The sequence below is a fragment of the Diceros bicornis genome, chromosome 7 (genome assembly GCF_020826845.1).
Source record: "Diceros bicornis minor isolate mBicDic1 chromosome 7, mDicBic1.mat.cur, whole genome shotgun sequence".
Taxonomy (NCBI): domain Eukaryota; kingdom Metazoa; phylum Chordata; class Mammalia; order Perissodactyla; family Rhinocerotidae; genus Diceros; species Diceros bicornis.
The window spans coordinates 53,451,473-53,474,733 of NC_080746.1; the positions used below are offsets into that span (position 1 = coordinate 53,451,473).

Below are 23,261 nucleotides of genomic sequence, written 5' to 3' on the forward strand. Positions count from 1 at the left end.
CCCTGGAATGGAACTACTGAGCTTACTGTTTTCCAAAATGGTAGTACCAATTTAGTGTTATTCCTATTAGCACTGTGTGAGACTTTCAGTTGCTCCACTACTTGCCAACATTTGGAATTACTGATCTTTTTCATTTTGACCGTTCTTGTGGATGTGTAGTATATCATTGTGGCCTTAATTTGCATTCCTCGGATTGCTAGTGAAGTGGAGCAACTTTAATATGTTTAATTGGCCATTTGGATATCCTTTTAGGTAATGCCTATTTATGTCTCTTGCCTATTTTTACTGTTTTTTTTTTCTTATTCTCGTGGGAATTCTTTATATTCTGGCAGGTAAAAGTTCTTTAATGGTTATATGTGTTAGAAATATCTTGTCCTTTTTGAGTCCCTTAATGTTGTGTTTTGATGAAAAGAAGTTCTTAATATAGCCCAATTTGACAATCTTTTCATTTATATTTTGTGCTTTTCTTGACTCATATAAGAAGGGTTTGCCTACCCTGAGCTCATTAAGACATTTTGCTACAATATAACTAGAAGATTTATTATTTGCTTTTCACACATGGAGTTGATTTTTGTGTACTGTCGTCCCTTGGTATCCGTGAAGAATTGGTTCCAGGACTCCTGAGGATACCAAAATCTGTGGATGCTCAAGTCCCTTAGGTTGGCTCTCCACATCCATGGGTTCTGCATCTGTGGGTTCCACCTACCACGGATTGTAAACATAGTACAGATGGTCCCCAACTTATGGTGGTTTGACTTACGATTTTTTGACTTCATGATGGTGAGAAAGTGATACACATTCAGTAGAAACTGTACTTGGTTTCTAGAAACCGAAACTTGATCCTTTCCTGGCTTAGTGGTATGCTGTATGATACTCTTTTTTTTTTTTTTTTTGTGAGGAAGATCAGCCCTGAGCTAACATCCATGCTAATCCTCCTCTTTTTACTGAGGAAGACCAGCTCTGAGCTAACATCTATTGCCAATCCTCCTCTTTTTTTTTTCTCCCCAAAGCCCCACTAGATAGTTGTATGTCATAGTTGCACATCCTTCTAGTTGCTGTATGTGGGACGCGGCCTCAGCATGGCTGGAGAAGCGGTGCGTCGGTGCGCGCCCGGGATCCGAACCCAGGCCGCCAGTAGCGGAGCGTGCGCACTTAACCACTAAGCCACGGGGCGGTCCCCTGTATGATACTCTTTCATGATGCTGGGCAGCAGCAGCAAGCCACAGCTCCCAGTCAGCCACGTGATCTCGAGGGTAAACAACAGCTGCACTTACAACCATTCTTGTTTTCACTTTCAGTGCAGTATTCAAAAAATTACATGAGATATTCAACACTTTATTATAAAATAGGCTTTGTGTTAAGATGATTTTGCCCAACTGTAGGCTAATGCAAGTGTTCTGAGCATGTTTAAGGTAGGCTAGGCTAAGCTATGATGTTCCATAGGTTAGATGTATTAAATGCATTTTTGACTTACAATATTTTCAACTTATGATGGGTTTCTCAGGATGGAACCCCATGGTAAGCTGGGGAAGATATGTACAGATCTGTGGCTGGTTGAATCTGTGGATACGGAATCTGTAGATGTGGAAGGCCGACTGTATGTTGCTTGGGTTTGTGGAAACCCAAATGTCCCAGCACCATTTATTGAGAAGAATGTCCTTTTTTCATTACTCTGCAGTACCACCTTTGTGGTAAATCAAGTGTCTCTATATGGGCAAGTATGTTTCAGGGCTTTCTATTCTATTCCATTGGTTTACTTGTCAGTTCTTATGCCAACACCATGCTGTCTTAGGATAGTATTATAATAAATCTTGACATCTGGTAGGACAAGTTCTCCCACCTTGTTCTTCTTTAAGAATATCTTGGTTACTCTTGGTCTTCTCATTTCTTTATAAATTTTGAAATCAGCTTGTGAAATTGTGCCCCAAAACAGAAAATTCTTATTAGCATTTTGATTAGGGTTGCATTAACTCTATAGTTCAGATGGGATTTGGGGATTGATATTTTACAATATTGAGTCTTGCAATCCATCGACATAGTACATCCCTGTTATTTTAATACTGTTTTATAGTTTTATGCATAGAGGTTTTGTATGTCTTTTTGTTAGTTATTCCTGTATAATATTTTATGTTATTGTAGATGATATATTTTTAAAATTTCATTTTCTACAGAGCTGATATTCAGAAATGCAATTGATTTTTGTTTATTAAATCTTACATCTAACAACCTTGCTAAGCTCATTTAACAATTTTAATAAATTGTGTGTAGATTATTTTGGATTTTTTACAATCATGTGAGCAAATAATGGCTTTGATGTTAATATAATGATGCCAGGTATCTTTTGATTAAAATTTGCTTGGTATACATAGTTCTGTCTTTTATTTTGATCTTTTTTGTAGCTTTTGTGTTTTAGATACGACCCATGTAAACAATATGGAGTTAGTTTTTTTTTTTTTTTAATTTTATTTATTTATTTTTCCCCCAAAGCCCCAGTAGATAGTTGTACGTCATAGCTGCACATCCTTCTAGTTGCTGTATGTGGGATGCAGCCTCAGCATGGCCGGAGAAGCGGTGCGTCGGTGCGCGCCCGGCATCCGAACCCGGGCCACCAGCAGCGGAGCGCCCGCACTTAACCGCCAAGCCAGGGGGCCGGCCCAGGAGTTAGTTTTTTTAAAAATCTAATCTGACAGTCTTTATTTTTTAATTGGAGCATTTAGTTTATTACATTTAATGCAATTATTGATGTATGTGGATTTAAATCTACCCTCTTATTAAATGGTTTCTGTTTGTCTTACTGGCTCAATATTCTTTTTTTTCCTCTCGTTTCTTGCCATCTTTGGGATTGATTCTTTTTTTGTGTGAGGAAGATTGGCTCTGAGCTAACATCTGTGCCCATCTTCCTCTATTTTGTGTGTGGGATGCCACCACAGCATGGCTTGATGAGTGGTGCCTAGGTCCACTGGGATCTGAACTTGCAATCCCCGGGCCGCCATGGTGGAGCATGTGAACTTAACCACTATGCCACCGGGCTGGCCTGGATTGATTCTTTGTTTAATGCACTCCCCTACTCGCCCCATCCCCCCCTTTATTAGCTTGGGAGTTATACATTCTTTTACACTTCTTTTACTGGTTAACCTAGATATTATAGCATGGATTCTTGACTTACCAAAGTCAAATGTTAAATGGTACTTTTACTATTTTGGACAACACAAGGACTTTAACTCCATTTATCCACCTTCCTGAATTACATGTGAGTGTAATTGTATACTTTAATTCTCCAGTTTTCACTCTAGAAGACATTGTTATTCTTATTTTATACAGGCAGTATTCATTTAGATTTACCTATATATTATTACCCACATGTATTGATCATTGCTTTTCTTTCCTTCCTGCATCTGTGACTACTCCTCTGGGATTTTTTTCCTTTTGGCTGAGGAATACTCTCTGATATTTTCTTTTATTGTGAGTTTACTGATGACAAATTCTTTGTGTTTGTTTTTATGGAAAAGTTTTACCTCCATTTTTTTTTTTTTTTTGTGAGGAAGATCAGCCTTGAGCTAACATCCATGCCAATCCTCCTCTTTTTGCTGAGGAAGACTGGCCCTGGACTAACATCTGTGCCCATCTTCATCCACTTTATATGGGACACCGCCATAGCATGGCCTGACAAATGGTGCATCGGTGTGCGCCCGGGATCCGAACCCGGGCCGCCAGCAGTGGAGCGCATGCGCTTAACTGCTAGGCCACGGGGCTGGGCTCGTTTACCTCCATTCTTGAAGGATGTTTTTGCTGTGTGTAGAATGTTAGATTGGCTGTTATTTTTTTTATTACTTTAAATGTATCATTGCTGTCTTTTGCCTTCCATTGTTTCTGTTGCAAAGTCAAATGTCAGTCTTATTATTGATCCCTTTGAGGAGTAATCTGTCTTCTTTTTATTTGGCTGCTTTTAGGAGTTTTTGCTTGGTATGGTTTTCAGCAATTTTTCTGTCATGTGCCTACACGTGGATTTCTTTTCATTTATCCCATTTGGGGATCATAGTACTTGTTTTATTATCTGTGGCTTGGTACTTGTCATCAGAAAGGTTCTTTGCCATTATTTCTTCAAATTTTGCTTTTATCTCATTCTCTCTCCTCTCCCTTTGGGATTTCAATTACATATGTGATAAACCATCTCATTTTATTCTATTACCTTCTCTTCTGAATTTTTCTTCTTTTGTCTCCTTCTGCTTCATTCTGGACCTATCTTCCAGTTCACTAATTCTCTCCTCACCTTGTCTAGTCTACTGTTAAACCTGTCCATTTGTTCTTAATTTCGTTTATTGCTTTTTGTCATTTCTATAATTTCCTTTTTTTAAAGTTAAAGTTTTCTGGTGAAATTCTTAATTTTGCCTTTTATCTCTTTGAACATAATGAGCAGAATTATTTTAAAGTTTGTGTCTGATAACTCCAATAAATGGAGTCCCTGTGGGTATGTCTTATCATTTTTATTCTTGTTATCTGATTTCCTAGTGTGCCTTATTTCTCGTTGTATTAGTGTATTTCCAAAATTGTTTGTAAAAATAATTTAAGCCTTAGGATGACTTAGTGTTCATCCAGAGAGGATTTGTTTCTATCTAGTAATCCAGGAAAATTTTATTCTTATTTCAGGAATTGAGATGATTCAAAGCTGAGCTGCAGTTTCTGCTAAAGTCTATGTATTTTTGCTTCACTCTTACTCATGTGTTGTAACCTTTTAGGGTCCCAATCCAAAGTGATGGGGTTGATTAGGCTGCCCCTGCTTACCCTCCTACCCTCAGTCTTACACTCTAGTCATTGCTTCCCTCGCCTCACCTTGCTGTCAGAAGCACTGCTTACTTTGCATCTCATCCATCCATCCCCTCACTTCTCCCAGTTGGCAGAAGCCTAGAGAAAAAGCAGCCCCAAACTCTAGGTGAACCTTCTTGGGTCTCTGACCTTCCTTGCATGATCCTGGTTCTTTAATTCTTCATTTATCTTTTAGTTTTCTGATACCTTCAAATACACACACACATGTATACACGCACGTACACATATATGTGTGCATGTATGTATATATGTTTGTGTATATGCATGTGTGTGTGTGTGTGTGCGCGCGTGTGCGCTCTTTTTTCTTTTTTTTGAAATCCATAGTACTTTTGTGGTTTTTCTCAGCAGGAACATTGATCTGAATTATCTAGTCTGCCCTTACCAGAAGTGGGAGTCTTGCCATTGTCTTTTGCTGGACTATTGCAATACAGTAGTCCCCCCTTATCTGCAGGGGATACGTTCCAAGGCCTCCAGTGGAAGCCTGAAACTGTGGATAGTACTGAACCCTGTATATACTGTATTTTTTCCTGTGTATGCATATCTATGATAAAATTTAATTTCATTTATAAATTAGGCAATAATATAAAACAATTATAACAACATACTGTAATAAAAGTTATGTGACTGTACTCTCTCTCTCAAAATATCTTATTGTACTTTACTCATCCTTCTTTTTATGATGATGTAAGGTGACAGAATGCCTATGTGATGAGATGAAGTGAGGTGAAGGATGTAGGCATTGTGATGTAGCGTTATTTTCAGACCGCGGTTGACTGTGGATAACTGAAACTGCGGAAAGCAAAATCACAGATAAGGGGGTACTACTGTATACTCTTAATTTGTGTCTCTGTCTGCTTTTCCCCCTTTCAATCCAATCATTATATTGAGGCTTGATTGGTATTTCAACAACTCAAATCTGTTCATGTCACCCTCCTGTTTATAGTTCTTCAAAGGGGTTTTATTGGTCTTAGGACAAAGATTATTCATTTGTCTCTTCAACAATGAACAAATATGTATTGAATTCCTGCTACATGCTAGGCACTATCAGAGGCATTTGCCATAATTCCCCAAAAGATGTGGCACCTGCTTGTCTCTTTAGCCTCATCTCATGTCAATCTACATTTTAGCCACATTGCCCTTTTTGTCAGTTCTGGAAACTGTGGTATTCTTTCATGACTCAGAGCATTCATTTGTACTTTCCTGTCTGCCTCAAATTAGATCAGGATCTCTTTGAACATAATATGCAGAATTATTTTAAAGTCCATGTCTGACGTGTTGTAGGTTTTCATAGAACACTGTACTTTTCCTTTACAATATGACTTTGTAATTATTCGTTTGGACGTTACTTGGTAAATGTCTGCCTTGCCCATTAAACGTTAAGTTCCATGAGGGCAGTGTATCCCCATGGCCTAGTACAGTGGTTCTTAGTAAGTGCGCAGGAAATCCTTATTGAACAGATGAATGGATGAGTTATTTACTGACTGAATTAAGGAGGATGCTTGGCTTTTCCTTTTCCTGTACTACTCCCTTTATTTTTATCAGAATGTACAGAGTGCTTTCTGGGCATTCTGCTAGTCACTTTAGCGGCTCACAGACTGGACGGGGAAACAGACACAATCACAGATAGTTACGGTGCACTGTGGTGAGGGGCACGATAAAAGTTTGCACCAAGTTGTTGGGGTGGTACAAGAGTAAGGGCATCCATGTCCAGTTCAGGGATCAGAGACAACTTCCTGGGGTTGCTGACACCTGAGGGGCAGAAGGGGGTGGGTGTGGGAGATGGGGAGAGCAATCTAGGCAGAGGTACAATCTGAGCAGAAGTACAGAAGCTTGAAGCAGCATGGCATCACTGGTAGGGAATTGTGGGAGCTGACATAGTGGCCAGTCTTGGCAGGACTTCATAGCATGCTAAGTAGTGCAGACTTTTTTCTGTAGGAAACTGGAAGCTTTTGAAGGGTTGTGTATGTTTGTGTAGAGTTTTAAATTTATACTCTTTTTAAAATCACAACAGTAACATTTATTGTAATAAATTCAAGCAGTACAGAAATGTGTAAAAGAGTGAGACTTGCCTCTGCAAATATAAATTAAGAAAACAAAATACACTCTCCAGAGGTTACTCTGGAGAGACTCACTGTTGACAGTTTTGTATGCATCCTTCTAGAGTTTTAAATATAGAATTTTAGAAGTTTCCATATTCTGGGTTTGCAACTTTTTTCTGCCTGGAATACTGCTTCCCTAAATCTTCCCATGCCTCTCAGTCTCATTCAATTAAGTGTCCACTCAAAGTCATATCCTCGGAGTGGACTTTCCTTACTCTCCTGTCTATAACAGCCTTCCCTTATATTTAACTCCTTATATACTTCATTTTTCTTCAGAATGCTTACCACCTGAAATTATATATTTCCTTTTGCCAGCCTTATCCATTTGAATTTAAGCTCCACGAGAGCAGGAATTGCTTCTGTTTTATTCACCTTTGTATTCCTAGCAGCTAGAACAATGCTTGGCGCATAGTAAGCGCTCCTTGCATGTTTGTTGAATGAATAAATTAATCTGCCTTTTAGATAGAACAAAGTACTTTTGTGTGATTTTTCCAAAAAAGTTAACTTTTTATTTTGTAAGTTTATAAACATTCAAAAAGGGAGAGAAAATAATATGAGCCTTCAGGTGTCCCTCATCCACCTTCAACAATTATCAGCATTTTGCCATTCTTTTTTTTAGACTTTTTTTTTTTTTTTTTTTTTTGGTGAGGAAGATCAGCCCTGAGCTAACATCCATGCCAATCCTCCTTCTTTTGCTGAGGAAGACTGGCCCTGGGCTAACATCTGTGCCCATCTTCCTCTACTTTATATGGGACGCCGCCACAGCATGGCCTGACAAGCGGTGCATGGGTGCGTGCCCAGGATCCGAACCCGGGCCGCCTGCAGCAGAGCGCGTGTGCTTAACTGGTGCACCACAGGGCCGGCCCAGCATTTTGGCATTCTTGTTTGATGCATTCCCCCACTTTCGTGGAGGGGGGCAAATCCCAGGCAGCATATCATTTCACCTATGAATACTTAATTATCTGTGTTTAATAGATAAGGACTTTTATAAGACTTAAAAAATATCTCACTTAACAATAATCCTTAATAGCATCTAATACCTAGTACATGGTCAGTTTTCACTGATAGTCTTACAGATGTCTTTTTACAATTGATTTCTTTGAAGGAGGATTCACACATTGCATTTGGTTATCTCTCCCATTACATCTCTTTTAGTCTGTAACAATCCCCAACCTCCCTTTTCTTTCCCGTGCTATTTATTGTTTAAAAACCAGGCCATTTACCCTGTGGAATTTCCCATATTCTGGGATTGCAGCTGTATCTTCCACGTGTTTTTAATTTGCTCTTTATGGTACCGCTCTGAGTACCATATTCACAGGGGTTCATTTCAGGTTTTTTTTTTTTTTGTGAGGAAGATCAGCCCTGAGCTAACATCCGATGCCAATCCTCCTCTTTTTTTTGCTGAGGAAGACTGGCCCTGGGCTAACCTCCGTGCCCATCTTCCTCTACTTTATATGGGACGCCGCCACAGCATGGCTTGACAAGCAGTGCGTCAGTGCGTGCCCGGGATCCGAACCTGTGAACCCCAGGCCGCTGAAGCGGAGTGCGCGCACTTAACTGCTGTGCCCCTGGGCCGGCCCCCAGTTCGGGTTTTATTACCCTCCACATGAAAGGACTGATGAAGAAAGGAAGAAGGGCACTAATATTTGACTGCCTTCTGTGTGCCCATTTCTATGCTAGTCGTTTTTCTCTCAGTAGACCTTTGAGGTTGTTATTAGCCCCATTTCACAGATGAGGCTTAGAGAGGTTAATTAGCCTGTTCAGGACGTATAACAACTGCATAGTGAGTCTGGGCTTCACACCTAGATCTGGCTAATTTCAAAGTCCTTTCTCTTTCTGCTACACCTCACAGCTTGAGGTTAAGTTCCCAAGAAAGTGACTTTCCCAGAGTTGTATACATGATAAGTGATGTGCCAGGATTTTAGGTTTTCTGATTACTTATCTGTTGCCCCTTCTCCTACTTCAGGCCTCCTCGTTGTGCCTGATTACCTCCTTAGAAATTGTAGGTGAGGGGGTCGGGAGTTGATTATACCTGTAAGGCATGTCATCTTTTGAGCACACATTTAAGTAATTTTGTCTTTGATATAGAAATGTGCTTAGCACTAGCAAGGTACTTTTTTTTTTTCCATTTCACATGTATTTATTGAACATCTACTTAATGCCAGATGTTGTGCTACATACTTCAGATATGGTGATGAACAAAAGACATGTTCCTTTTTGTCTTTGCGGGGAGATTCTCACTGTAGCAATGTTGGTGCAAATTAGAGAACACCTCCCAATATCAAAGATAAAAGGGCAAGACTTCTCATTTCTTAGTCTGCCTTGCACCTGAGGCCCAGGCACAAGACCTAGACCTGTCCAATTAGACGCACCTGCCCCAGGCTTCTAATCAGGATCTGGTAATCCAAAAAAGTAGGTAGAGTGAAAGATTCTTTCTGGTGATAGCAGTGGGCTGCAACACCCAATTTCTAGGGGCTCCAAGAGCAGTGATGCTGGCAGCAATGTTGGCTGCCCAGTGCAGGCAGTGTTGGTGGTGCAGGTTGCTGCAACTCGTGTAATGTCACTGCACAGTGGAAGACAGGTATTTTTAATCCCCAAAGCACATTTCTGATTAGAAGTTAATGACATTAGGAAGGCATAAAAAAAATTCCCATTTACTTTGCAGTATTTGGGTGTAAGGTACTGACTGAGAAAAGCTCTCTTCCCTGCAGTATACGAAGTTAATTTTTCAGAAATAAAGGTTTAGAATACTTGGATCCTTGAATCCCTTTTGAGAAGTTAGTTTCCCATGTTTTTGTTTGTTGTTTAGCTGAGAGTAGAGCATCAAGGTAACAATAGCTTCTTTTGTTCCAGGAGAATGATCCATCTGTGAGACTGAAAATTGCATCGTTGTTGGGTTTATTGTCAAAGACTGCAGGATTTTCACCAGACTGTATTATGGATGATGCCATTAACATCCTGCAGAATGAAAGTAAGTTGAAATTTAAAAGCTGTCTATCAGAGCAGAAATCTTTAGTTCCTTTTGTATGGAATTTAGACAAAATTTTGTTGTTGGTTGTTATCGAAAAGGAATTTGAGGATGATTCGGTAAAACCATACCATGTACATATATTTGCATTAGAGTTAAAATACAGTTCTGTCTCTTCATAGCTATCATTTATTGACCTCTACCAAGTGCCATATACTTAGGGTAGTTTACATGTGATATAAGATAGATATTATTGTCCTTATTTTATAGGTGGGGAAACTGAAGCTCAGAGAAGTTAACTGACTTGTTCAAGGTTACATAGTATGTGACAGAGTTGATGTTTTGTTGACTGTGCCACACTCCCTCAGAAACCACGAGAGGTGCTGTCCTTATCACGTGGTCCCTCACAATTTAATTCCTATAAGAGTGATATTTCCCAGGTCTTTCATGTTGTTGCCTTTTCTATTTGTTCCTTTTTTTTTTTTTTTTAATTTTTAAATTTTTTTTTTTTTTTTTTTGTGAGGAGATCAGCCCTGTGCTAACATCTGCCAATCCTCCTCTTTTTTTGCTGAGGAAGACTGGCCCCAGGCTAACATCCATGCCCATCTTCCTCCACTTTATATGGGACGCCGCCACAGCATGGCTTGCCAAGCAGTGCGTCGGTGTGCACCCGGGATCCGAACTGGCGAACCCTGGGCCGCCGCAGCAGAGTGCACGCACTCAGCCGCTTGCGCCGCTGGGCTGGCCTCTCTTTGTTCCTTTTTGATGCTCACTAAAATTATTCTCAGCATTTAGGTGAAATGGAAAATCACTTCACCTTTTTAATTTTTTGAATATTTGGTTTTATTTATGTGCAAGATTCTGTTATAGAGTTAATACCTCAATTGGCTTAATATTTATTTATTTATTTTATTTATTATTTTTTTTGTGAGGAAGATTGGTCCTGAGCTAACATCTGCCAATCCTCCTCTTTTTGCTGAGGAAGACTGGCTCTGGGCTAACATTCATGCCCATCTTCCCCCACTTTATATGGGACGCTGCCACAGCATGGCTTGCCAAGCGGTGAGTCGGTGCGTGCCCGGGATCCGAACCAGCGAACCCCGGGCCGCCGCACAGGAGCGTGCGCACTTAACCGCTTGCGCCACATGGCCGGCCCCTAAATAAGATTACTTTAAAGAGAGTCTTAGTAATGGTAGAAGGAAATTAGTGTCATGTGACATCAATAGATAGTAACTGCAATTTTTATGTATATTAAAATATGTACATGGTTATTAATCTAAAAATAATTATCTGAATGCCACCTAAAATCCTCTTGTATACCACTAGCATTAGAAGAACCATATTTTGGAACAAAGAAGAGAATTTAGACAAAGAAGAGAATCTGGCTAAGATGATTGATATTGATTTATTTGGATTTGGCTCTTTGCCCATTTATTAAACATTCATTCAGCATATGATGAGTCATGCTAGATTCTGAGAATACAAAGGTGAATAAAACACAGTCCTTGCCCTCAAGAATCTTTCAGTCTCCTGGTTTAGTCTGATATGAAAATAAGTGTAGTAAAGTGTTATAGCTAATGTGGAGGTGCAGTGGAAGCACGCAGGGGAACATGGTCAGTTCTTCTTGGGGAAGAGGGAAGAGCTCCGTACAGGAGGTGACACTTCAAGATTAGTAGGTGTTCCCTGGGGAGTGAGGTTGAGAATGGAGTTAGGTGTGGGCGAAGGCATTGTAGGTAGGGCAGTTGGCTTGAACAAAGAGAGGGGGACATGAAATCATAAGTAATTGGAAAAAAGGGTGCTAGAGGGGACTTGAAAGAGATGAGGTTAGAAAGGTAGGCAGGGCTAGACATCATGGAGGGGCTGTTATGAATGTATTCATGCCCTGCTGAAGAATTTGCACTTCATCTTGAAGGCAATGAAAAGCCCTTAAATGAGTCAAGCATTAAACATTTTTGGATCACTATTCCCAGTCCTATGGAGGACTCAAATTTTTAGACATGATCCCTTTAGGAACTTAGCTTTTAGTTGAGAGGAATCAAGGATCAAATAGTAGAACGTAGCTGACAAAAATCTACGTTTTTCTGGGGCCGGCTTGGTGGTGCAAGTGGTTAAGTGCGTGCTCTCCGCTGCGGTGGCCCGGGGTTCGCAGGTTCGGATCCCGGGCGTGCACCAATGCGCTGCTTGTCGAGCCATGCTGTGGTGGCATCCCCTATCAAGTAGCGGAAGATGGGCACAGATGTTAGCTCAAGACCGGTCTTCCTCAGCAAAAAAACACAGAGGAGTATTGGTATCAGATGTTAGCTAAGGGCTGATCTTCCTCACCAAAAAAAAAAAAATCTACATTTTTCAGGGCCGGCCAGTGGCGTAGCGGTGAAGTGCGTGTGCTCTGCTGCGGCAGCCCAGAGGTTCGCAGGTTCAGATCCCGGGTGCACACCAACGCACTGCTTTTCAAACCATGCTGTGGTGGCATCCCATATAAAATAGAGGAAAATGGGCATGGATGTTAGCCCAGGGCCAGTCTTCCTCAGCAAAAAGAGGAGGATTGGCATCGGATGTCAGCTCAGGGCTGATCTTCCTCACAAAAAAAAAAACCAAAAACTACATTTTTTACCCAAGTAAATTTAGTTTCTATAGTGATCTCCTTTTGAAATTCTACAACCCAACTTTCCATTTTCCTTTCTAGAGTCTCATCAAGTCCTAGCTCAGCTGTTGGACACTTTGCTTGCAATTGGCACTAAACTCCCAGAGAATCAAGCTATCCAGATGCGATTAGTTGATGTAGCATGCAAGGTAAGAGTATAATGGTTAGACACACGGTTACTTCTTTCTGGAACAGTTTCTCATTATCTAGAGAGATGACATGAGCTGTGGGATCTGCTTAGCTCCATCTAAATCTGTAACTGAGAATTGCTAAGGACTCTTAATGGTTTGAAGAGCTGCCTCATTTTTTTGTTTCTTGATGTTGGATTAGGAACAAAGTTGAGTATGTTCAAATGCACTTCCTCATCCTCCCAAAAGAAATGAAAATAATTATAGTAGCTACCATGTATACTGTGCCATATTAGGCACTCTTCTAATTATGGTACTTTGTATCCAGTTGTTCATTTGTTTTTCATAGTCCTTTAGGTAAGTACTGTTATCCTTGTTTTACAAAAGTGGTAATTGAGATTTAGGGAGTTAACTTTGCCCAAGTTTTCGCGCTTAGGAAGTTGCAGAATCAGGACATAAACTCTGGTTTCTCTGATTCCACTGCCCATGTTTTTTCTTTTATTATGCTTTGTTGCTTCAATAAACAGACCAAAGAAGTGTTTGGGAAAATTTTTTTTAAGTTTCTTTTTTTTTTCGATGAGGAAGATCAGTCCTGAGCTAAGATCCACTGCAGATCCTCCTCTTTTTTGCTGAGGAAGATGGCCCTAGGCTAACATGCGTGCCCACTTTCCTCTACTTTATATGGGACGCCGCCACAGCATGGCTTGACAAGTGGTGCGTCGATGCGCACCTGGGATCCGAACCTGCGAACCCCGGGCCGCCAAAGCGGAGCGGTTGCACTTAACTGCTGTGCCGCCGGGCCGGCCCCTAAGTTTATTTTTTCTGATTATGAAGGAAATACATGTACATTAGCTGTGCCTTTTGATTTAATTTGGAGCTTTTAATTAGCTACCTTTTGTGCATAATAACAGTGGCTCCTAAACCTTGTAGAATTGTTTTACTTTTTGACAAATTTATTTTGAGAATATAAGAAGACAAGTATGTTTGAATTGTGGAAGAGTATTATATTCATGGATTAGAAAGCTATTTTTGAGCCCCAGGAACAAGTGTTTCGTTTGTCTTAATAAACAACAACAACAACAAACAAACCCCAAACACTTTGACAAGTACGGTATTAAAAGCCTAAGTGGAGGGGCCGGCCCGGTGGCGCAAGCGGTTGGGTGCGTGCGCTCCGCTGCGGCGGCCCGGGGTTCGCTGGTTCGGATCCTGGGCGCGCACCGACGCACTGCTTTGGCAAGCCATGCTGTGGCGGCGTCCCATATAAAGTGGAGGAGGATGGGCACGGATGTTAGCCCAGGGCCGTCTTCCTCGGCAAAAAAAGAGGAGGATTGGCGGATGTTAGCACAGGGCTGATCCCCCCCCCAAAAAAAAAAAAAAAGCCTAAGTGGAAAAAACTAGGGAATGTGTGTTTGGGAGGGTAAGTATATCTCCCATGTGAAAAAAAATATATATCTGTGAGGTTGTGTTTATGAGAGAGGCATATACTTTCACCTAAGTAGATTGTTACTTGAAGTAACAGTTTCTTAAATTTCTGAAATTCGATGTATTGCTTTTGGTTTTTTTTCTGTACACAGATTGCTATTTTTTTAAACACATAGCTGTAATCATATTCTATATACAATTTTGCTTTTTCACTAACATCTTAGAAATATATTCCTTATATTGTAAATGTTTTATAAATATTTTTAATGGATGCATAATATTTCATCCAATAATTAAACCATTCTCCTATTATTGGACATTTATATTGTAACCATGTTTTAAATTGTAAATAATACTGCAGTGAATGTTGTTAGTCTAATATTTTTTGTATTTAGGGTTATTTCCTAAACATAGATTGTCGCAAGTAGAATTATTAGTTAAAAGCATTTAGAGTTTTTTTTAAGGCCGTTGACACTTTTTGCCAAATTATATTCCAAAGTGTTCCAGTTTATATGCCCACCAATGTTCTAGCGTTGGATATTATTGTTAAAAAACAGAAGATAAACCTGTTAATTTGGTAGGAGGAAAATGGTTTTTCATTAAAAATTTCCTTTTTAAAAGATTACTAGTGAGGCTTCATATTTGATCTTCATTTGTATTTCCTTTCTTGAGAGTGAACTTTTTGTGTTCTTTCCCAGTTTCTCGTATGGGGTTTTGGTGTGTTTCTTTCCCGTTTGTAGAGGTTCTAATAGGGTAAACATTTGATCCATTTGGAAATGGGAGATCTGTTGGAATCTTTTGCAGGCTCAAGTAAATAAAGACTATCTATGATTCATAGCTATAGTTATTATTTCTATTGCCTGATGTCATTTTGTCTGTGATTTCGTCATACGTTGTGCCCTGAGATGTGATTCACATACAATAACATTTATCCTTTTGGTAGAATAGTACAAATTAGGGGCCGGCCCCATGGCTTAGCAGTTAAGTGCGCGCGCTCCGCTGCTGGTGTCCCGGGTTCGGATCCCGGGCGCGCACCAACGCACCACTTCTCTGGCCATGCTGAGGCCGCGTCCCACGTGCAGCAACTGGAAGGATGTGCAGCTATGACATACAACTGTCTACTGGGGCTTTGGGGGAAAAAATAAAATTATCAAAAAAAAAAGAATAGTACAAAGTATGTTCTCCAATCACAATGGAATGAAATTAGAAATCAGTAACAGAAAGAAATTTGGGAAACCACAAATATGTGGAAATTAAACCACATACTCCTATATAACCAGTGAGTCAAAGAAGATATCAAAACAGGAAATTAGAAAATACTTTGAGATGAATGAAATTGAAGACTTGACATATCAAAACTTATAGGATGCAGCAAAAGTGTGCTTCGAGGGAAACTTATAGCTATAAGTGCCTATAGTGAAAAAGAAGAAAGATCTCAAATCAGTAACCTAACTTTCCATCTTAAGACACTGGAACAAGAAGAGCACACTAAATATAAAGCATGCAGAAGGAAGGAAACAAGAAAGATTAGAGCAGAAATTAATGAAATAGAGATAGAAAAATCGAGAACATCAATGAAACCAAAAGCTTGTTCTTTGTAAAGATCAACAAAATTGACAAACCTTTAGTTATATTGACCAGGAAAAAAAGAGAGAAGACTCCAGTTACCTGAAACAGAAATGAAAAAGAGGACATTACTACCAACCTGACAGAAAGAAAAAGGATTATAAAAGAATAGTAAGAACAATTGTATGCCAATAAATTAGGTAACTTATATGAAATGGACAACTTCCTACAAAGACCCCCAGCTACCAAACTGAATCTAGAAGTAGACAATCTGAATAGACCTATAACAGTCAAAGAAATTGAATTAGTAATGAAAAAAAGAAAACTAAAATCTACCCATAAAGAAAAGCTCAGGCCCAGATGGCTTCAAATCAAACATTTAAATAAGAATTAATAGCAATTCTTTATAAACTTTCCCCAAAAATAGATAAGGAGTGAACCCTTCCCAACTCATTCTATGAGGCCAGTATAACCCTAATACCCAAACCAGACAAAGACATCACAAGAAAAGCAAACTATAGATCAATGTCTCTTATGAATATGGATACAAAAATCCTTAACAAAATACTAGCAAATCAAATCCAGCAATATGTAAATAGGATTTTACAACACGATCAAGTGGGATTTATCCCAGAAATGCAAGGTTGGTTCAACATCTGAAAATAATATGGTACACCATAAAAATAGAATGAAGGACAAAAACCATGTGGTCATCTCAATAGATGAGGAAAAAGCATTTGAAAAATTCCAACACTATTTCATTAAAAACACCTGGGAATAGAATGGAACTTCCTCAGCCTGATAAAGGGCATCTGTGAAAAACTGACAGCTAACCTCTTACTAATAGTGAAAGACTAGATGCTTCCCCACATACGATCAGGAACAAAACAAGTATATCCTTGTTTCCCTCTCCACTTGATTCAACATTGGAGGTTCTGGAGGTTCTAGCCAGTGCAATTAGGCAAAAAAAATAAAAAAAAGAAAGAAAAGGCATCCATAGTGGAAAGGAAGAAGTAAAACTATCACTGTCTATTCACATAACATGACTTTATATATAAGACATCTTAAGGAATTCACTGAAAAACTATTAGAAGTAATAAACGAGTTCAGCAAGATTGCAGGATACAGTATCAATATACAGCCATACCTCATTTTATTGCACTTCGCAGATATTGCATTGTTTTACAAATGGAAGGTTTGTGGCAACCCTGCATTGAGTAAGTCTGTCGGCACCATTTTTCCAACAGCATTTGCTCACTTTGTGTCTCTCTGTCACATTTTGGTAATTCTCGTAATATTTCCAACTTTTTCATTATTATTATGTTTGTTATGGTGATCTGTGATCAGTGATCTTTGATATAACTACTGTAATTGTTGTGGGGTGCCACGAACTGCACCCATATAAGATGGCAAACTTAATGGATATATGTTGTGTGTGTTCTGACTGTTACACAGACCAGCCATTCCTCCATCTCTCTCCCTTTCCTCGGGCCTCCCTATTCCCCTAGACACAACAGTACTGAAATTAGGCCAATAATAACCATACAGTGGCCTCTAAGTGTTCGAGTGAAAGGAAGAGTTGCATGTCTCTCACTTTAAATCAAAAGCTAGAAATTTAATCTTAGCAAGGAAGGCATGTCAAAAGCTGAGATAGGCTGAATGGCAGCTAGGTCTCGTGTGTCAAACAATTAGCCAAGTTATGAATGCAAAGGAAAAGTTCTTGAAGGAAATTAAAAATGCTACTCCAGAGGCCGGCCCGGTGGCATAGCAGTTAAGTGTGCGGGCTCCGCTTCCGCGGCCTGGGGTTCGAGGGTTCGGATCCCGGGCGTGCACCAACGCACCGCTTGTCAAGCCATGTTGTGGCAGCGTCCCATATAAAGTAGAGGAAGATGGGCACGGATGTTAGCCCAGGGCCAATCTTCTTCAGCAAAAAGAGGAGGATTGGCATCGGGTGTTAGCTCAGGGCTAATCTTCCTCACACACACACACAAAAGGTGTTATTCCAGTGAACACACGAATGATAAGTGAAACAGCCTTATTGCTGATATGGTGAAAGTTTTAGTGGTCGGGATAGAAGATCAAACCAGCCACAACATTCTCTTAAGCCAAAGCCTAATCCAGAGCAAAGCCCTAACTCTCTTCGATTCTATGAAGGCTGAGAGAGGTGGGGAAGCTACAGAAGAAAAGTTTGAAGCTAGCAGAGGTTGGTTTGTGAGGTTTAAGTAGAGAAGCTGTTTCCATTACATAAAAGTGCAAGGTGAAACAGCAAGTGCTGATGTTCAAGCTGCAAGTTATCCAGAAGATCTAGCTAAGATAAGTAATGAGGGTGACTACACTAAACAGATTTTTAATGTAGACAGAACAGCCTTATATTGGAAGAAGATGCCATCTAAGACTTTCGTAGTTAGAGGAGAAGTCAGTACCTGGCTTCAAAGCATCAAAAGACAGGCGGACTCTCTTGTTAGGGGCGAATGCAGCTGGTGACTTTAGGTGGAAGCCAGTACTCATTTACCATTCTGAAGATCATAGGGCCCTTAAGAATTATGCTAAATCTACTCCACCTGTGCTCTATAAATGGAACAATAAAGCCTGGATGGCAGCACATTTGTTTACAACATGGTTTACGGAATATTTTAAGCCCACTGTCGAGACCTACTGCTCAGAAAAAAAGATTCCTTTCAAAATATGACTGCTGGGCCGGCCCTGTGGCTTAGCGGTTAAGTGCGCGCGCTCCGCTGCTAGCGGCCCGGGTTCGGATCCTGGGCGCGCACCGATGCACCGCTTCTCTGGCTATGCTGGGGCCGCGTCCCACATACAGCAACTGGAAGCATGTGCAGCTATGACATACAACTATCTACTGGGGCTTTAAGGGGGAAAAAAAATAAATAAAATCTTCAAAATATGACTGCTCATTGACAATGCACCTGGTCACCCAAGAGCTCTGATGGAGATGTACAATGAGATTAATGTTATTGTCATGCCTGCTAACACAGCATCCATTCTGCAGCCCATGGATCAAGGCATAATTTCAACTTTTAAGTCTTATTATTTGAGAAATATATTTCAGGGCCGGCCCAGTGGCGTAGCGGTTAAGTGTGCGTGCTCCACTACAGCGGCCCGGGGTTCGGATCCCGGGCGCGCACTGATGCACCACTTGTCAAGCCATGCTGTGGCAGCGCCCCATATAAAGTGGAGGAAGATGGGCACGGATGTTAGCCCAGGGCCAGTCTTCCTCAGCAAAAAGAGGAGGATTGGCAGATGTTAGCTCAGGGCCGATCTTCCTCACACAAAAAAATAAATAAATAAGAAATATATTTCATAAAGCTATAGCTGCCGTAGATAGTGATTCTTCTGATGGATCTGGGCAAAGTAAATTGAAAACCTTCTGGAAAGGATTCACCATTCTAGATGCCATTAAGAACATTTGTGATTCATGGGAATAGGTCAAAATATCAACATTAACCAGAATTTGGAAGAAGTTGATGCCAGCCCTCATGAGTGACTTTGAGGGGTTCAAGACTTCAGTGAAGAAAGTAACTGCAGACGTGTTAGAAATAGTGAGAGAACTAGAATTAGAAATGCAGCCTGAAGATGTGCCTTATTGCTGCAATCTCATGATAAAACTTTAACAGATGAGGAGTTGCTTCTTATGGATGAGCAAAGCAAGTGGTTTCTTGAGGTGGAATCTACTCCTGGTGAAGAAGCTGTGAAGATTGTTGAAATGACAACAATGGATTTAGAATGTTACATAATCTTAGTTGATAAAGCAGCAGCCGAGTTTGAGAGGATTGACCCCAATTTTTAAAGAAGTTCTACTGTGGGTAAAATGCTCTCAAACAGCATGACATGCTACAGAGAAGTGGCTTGTGAAAGGAAGAGTCAATCAATGTGGCAGACTTCATTGTTGCCTTATTTTAAGAAATTGCCACAGCCACCCCAGCGTTCTACAGCCACCACCCTGATCAGTTGACAGCCATCAACATCGAGGCAAGACCCTCTGCCAGCAAGATTACAACTCGCTGAAGGCTCAGATGATGGTTAGCATTTTTTAGCAATGAAGTATTTTTTAATTAAGGTATGTACATTGTTTTTTAAGACATAATTCTATTGAACACTTAATAGACTAAAATATAGTGTAAACATAACTTTTATATGCATTGAGACACCAAAAAATTCATGTGACTCATTTTATTGTGATATTCACTTTGTTGTGGTAGTCTGGAACCAAACCCACAGTATCTCCAATGTATACCTATACAAAAAAATCAGTTGTATTTCTGTATACTTGCAATGAGCAATATGAAAATGAAATTAAGAAAACATTCCACCTACAATAACATCAAAAATAATAAAATACTAATAAATTTAAATGAAGAAGTACAGAACTTATACTTTCAAAGGAATTTCAGAGGGAACCAAAATAGCCAAAACAGTCTTGAAAAAGAACAACAAAGTGATAAGATTTACACTTGTCAGTTTCAAAACTTACTACAAAGGACCAGTAATTAAGACAGTGTGGTACTGCATAAAGATAGATATAAAGATCAATAGAATAGAATTGAGAGTCCAAAAATATACCCATGATTTGGTCAACTGGTTTTTGACAAGGGTACCAGTGCCATTCATTGGAGAAAGAATAGTCTGTTTAACACATGGTGCTGGGACAACTGGATATCCTCATGCAAAAGAATGAATTTGGAAACTTAAACTAACACCATATGCAAAAATTAACTCAAAATGAATCAAAGACTAAATATGTGAGCTAAAACTATAAACCTCTTGGAAGAAAACATAGTGGCAAATTTTCATGACCTTGGGTTTGGTATTAGATTATTAGATATGACAAAAACACAAGTAATAAAAGACAAAATAGATAAACTGGATTTCATCAAAATTGAAAACTTATGGTTGAAAGGACACCATTAAGAAAGTGAAAAGACAACCCACAGAATGAGAAAAAATATTTGCAAGTTTTATGTCTAATGATAGACTTGTATCTAGACTATATAAAGAACTCTGACAACCCAATAGTGAAAATACAAATAACTCGATTAAAACACAGGCAAAAGATCTGAATAGACATTTCTCAAAAGAAGATCTACAATGGCCAAAAGCACCTGAAAAGATGCTCCACATCTTCAGTCATTAGCGAAATACAAATCAAAACCGCTGTGAGATACTATTTCACACCCTAAAGATGGCTATAATAAAAAAGTGACTGACCATACCAAGTCTTGGTGAGGGTGTGGAGAAATTGGAGCTCTCCTCCATTGCTGGTGGAAATGAAAAATGGCACAGCTGCTTTGGAAAACATTCCAGCAGTTCCTCAAAAAATTAGAGATAGACTTACCATATGACCCAGCAGTTCTACTCTTAGGTATCTACCAAGAGAACTGAAACATTCGCACAAAAATTTGTGCATGAATGTTTATAGCAGCAATATTCACCATAGTCAAAAGGTGGAAACAGCCCCAGTGACCATCTCAGCAACTGATGAATGGATAAACAAAACACAGTGGAATATTCTTGACCATAAAGTAGAATGAAATATTGATACGTGCTGCAACGTGGATGAATCTTGAAAGCATGCTAAGTGAAAGAAGCCAGCTACAAAAGATCATATTTATGATTCTGTTTATATGAAATTTCCATAATAGCTAAATCTACAGAGATAGAAAGTCAGTTTGTATTTGCTTAGGGCTGGGATGGTTAGAGTGATAGGTGGTTGATAGCAAAAGGATATCTCTTTGAAATGATGAAAATGTTGGAAAATTGAGTGTGATGATGATTTACACTTATCATATAAATATACTAAAAACCATTAAATTGTACGCATTAACTGGATGAATAGTATGGTATGTGAATTATATTTCAATAAAGACATTATTAAAAACAGTACCCTTTGGTGAGTTGTGAATCTAACAACATTTGGATTGTTTCCACTTTTTGGCTGTTGTGACCATGCTGCTGTGAACATTTGTTTACAAGTTTTTGTTTGGATGTATGTTTTCAGTTCTCTTGGGAATGGAATTGCAGGGTCATGTAAATCTATGTTTAAATTTTGTTATAAAAAATTATTTTTAATTGTGGTAAAATACATATAACATAAAATTTACCAATGTAACCATTTTAAAGTGTACAGTTTAGTGGAATTAAATATATTCTGTGTTGTACTATCATCACGTTCATTCATTCACAGAACTCTTTTCAGTTTGCAAAACTGAAACTGTACCCATTAAACAATAACTTCTTATCTCTGCTCCCCCCTAGTCCCTAGCAATCACCATTCTATATTGGTCTATATGAATTTTACTACTCTAGGTATCTCATATAAGTGGAATCATAACATTTTGTGTGTGTCTGGCTTATTTTATTTAGCATAATGTCCTGTCTTAGTCAGTTTGGACAGCTATAACAAACATATCCATAAACTGGGTGACTTAACAAACATTATTTCTCACATTTCTAGAGGCTAGGAAGTCCAAGATCACAGTGCCAGCAGATTTGGTGTCTGGTAGGGGCCTGTGTCCTGGTTCATAGATGGCCATCTTCTGGTTGTGTCCTCACATGGTAAGAAGGCAGAAGGGAGCTCTCTGGGGTCTCTTTTGTAAGGGCACTTATCCCATTTATGAGGGCTCCACCTTCATGACCTAATTACTTCCCAAAGGCCCCACCTCCAGATATCATCACATTGGAGATTAGGTTTCAACATAGGAATTTTGGGGGAACACAAACATTCTGTCTATAGCAGTCACCAGAGTTCATCCATGTGGTAACTTGTGTCAGAATTTCATTCCTTTTTAAAGCTGAATAATATTCCATTGTATGTATATACCACATTTTGTTTATCCATTCATCCATTGATGGACACTTGGGTTGCTTCCACCTTTTGGCCATTGTGAATAATGCTACTATGAACATGGGTTTACAGATATCTCTTTGAGTCCCTGCTTTTGATTCTTTTGGGTATTGTTATGGACTGACTTGTGTCTCCTCAATTTGTATGTTGAAGCCCTAACTCCCAATGTGATTGTATTTGGAGATAAGGGCCTTTAAGGAGTTAGTTAAGGTTAAATGAGGCCATAAGGGTGGACCCTAATGCCATAGGATTGGTGTCCTTATAACAACAGGAAGAGAGACTAGAGCTGTCTTTCTCTCTGTGTGCATATAGGAAAGGCCATGTGAGGATACAGCAAGAAGGTGGCTTTTTGCAAGCCAGGAAGAGGGTCCACACCAGGAACCTAATTTGCTAGCACTTTTATCTTGGACTTCTGGCCTCTAGAACTGTGAGAAAATAACTTTCTGTTGTTTAAGCCATCTAGCCTGTGGTATTTTGTTATGGCAGCCCATGCAGACTAATAAAGGTAAATACCCAGAGGTGGAATTGCTGGATCGTATGGTAATTCTATTTTTAATTTTTTGAGGAACTGGCACACTGTTTTCCACAGTGGGTGCTCCATTTTCCATTATCAGCAGCAATGTACAAGGGTTCCAGTTTGTCCACATCCTTGCCAACATTTTTTCTTTTCCTTCTTTCTTTTTTTTTTTTGTTTTTTGTACAATAGCCATCCTAATGGATATGAAGTGGTATGTCAATGTGGTTTTGATTTGCT

The 23,261-nt window shown here is 39.5% G+C and overlaps 1 protein-coding gene across 1 annotated transcript in view; it reads left to right on the forward strand.

The window, feature by feature from the left end:
• INTS4 (integrator complex subunit 4) overlaps nt 1-23,261 on the forward strand; it is a 115,881-nt gene that overhangs the window by 10,135 nt on the left and 82,485 nt on the right. The window contains exons 3-4 of the mRNA XM_058545528.1: nt 9,777-9,894; nt 12,575-12,681. Of these exons, the coding sequence (XP_058401511.1) occupies nt 9,777-9,894; nt 12,575-12,681 (225 nt within the window). The remainder of the gene's footprint in view (nt 1-9,776; nt 9,895-12,574; nt 12,682-23,261) is intronic.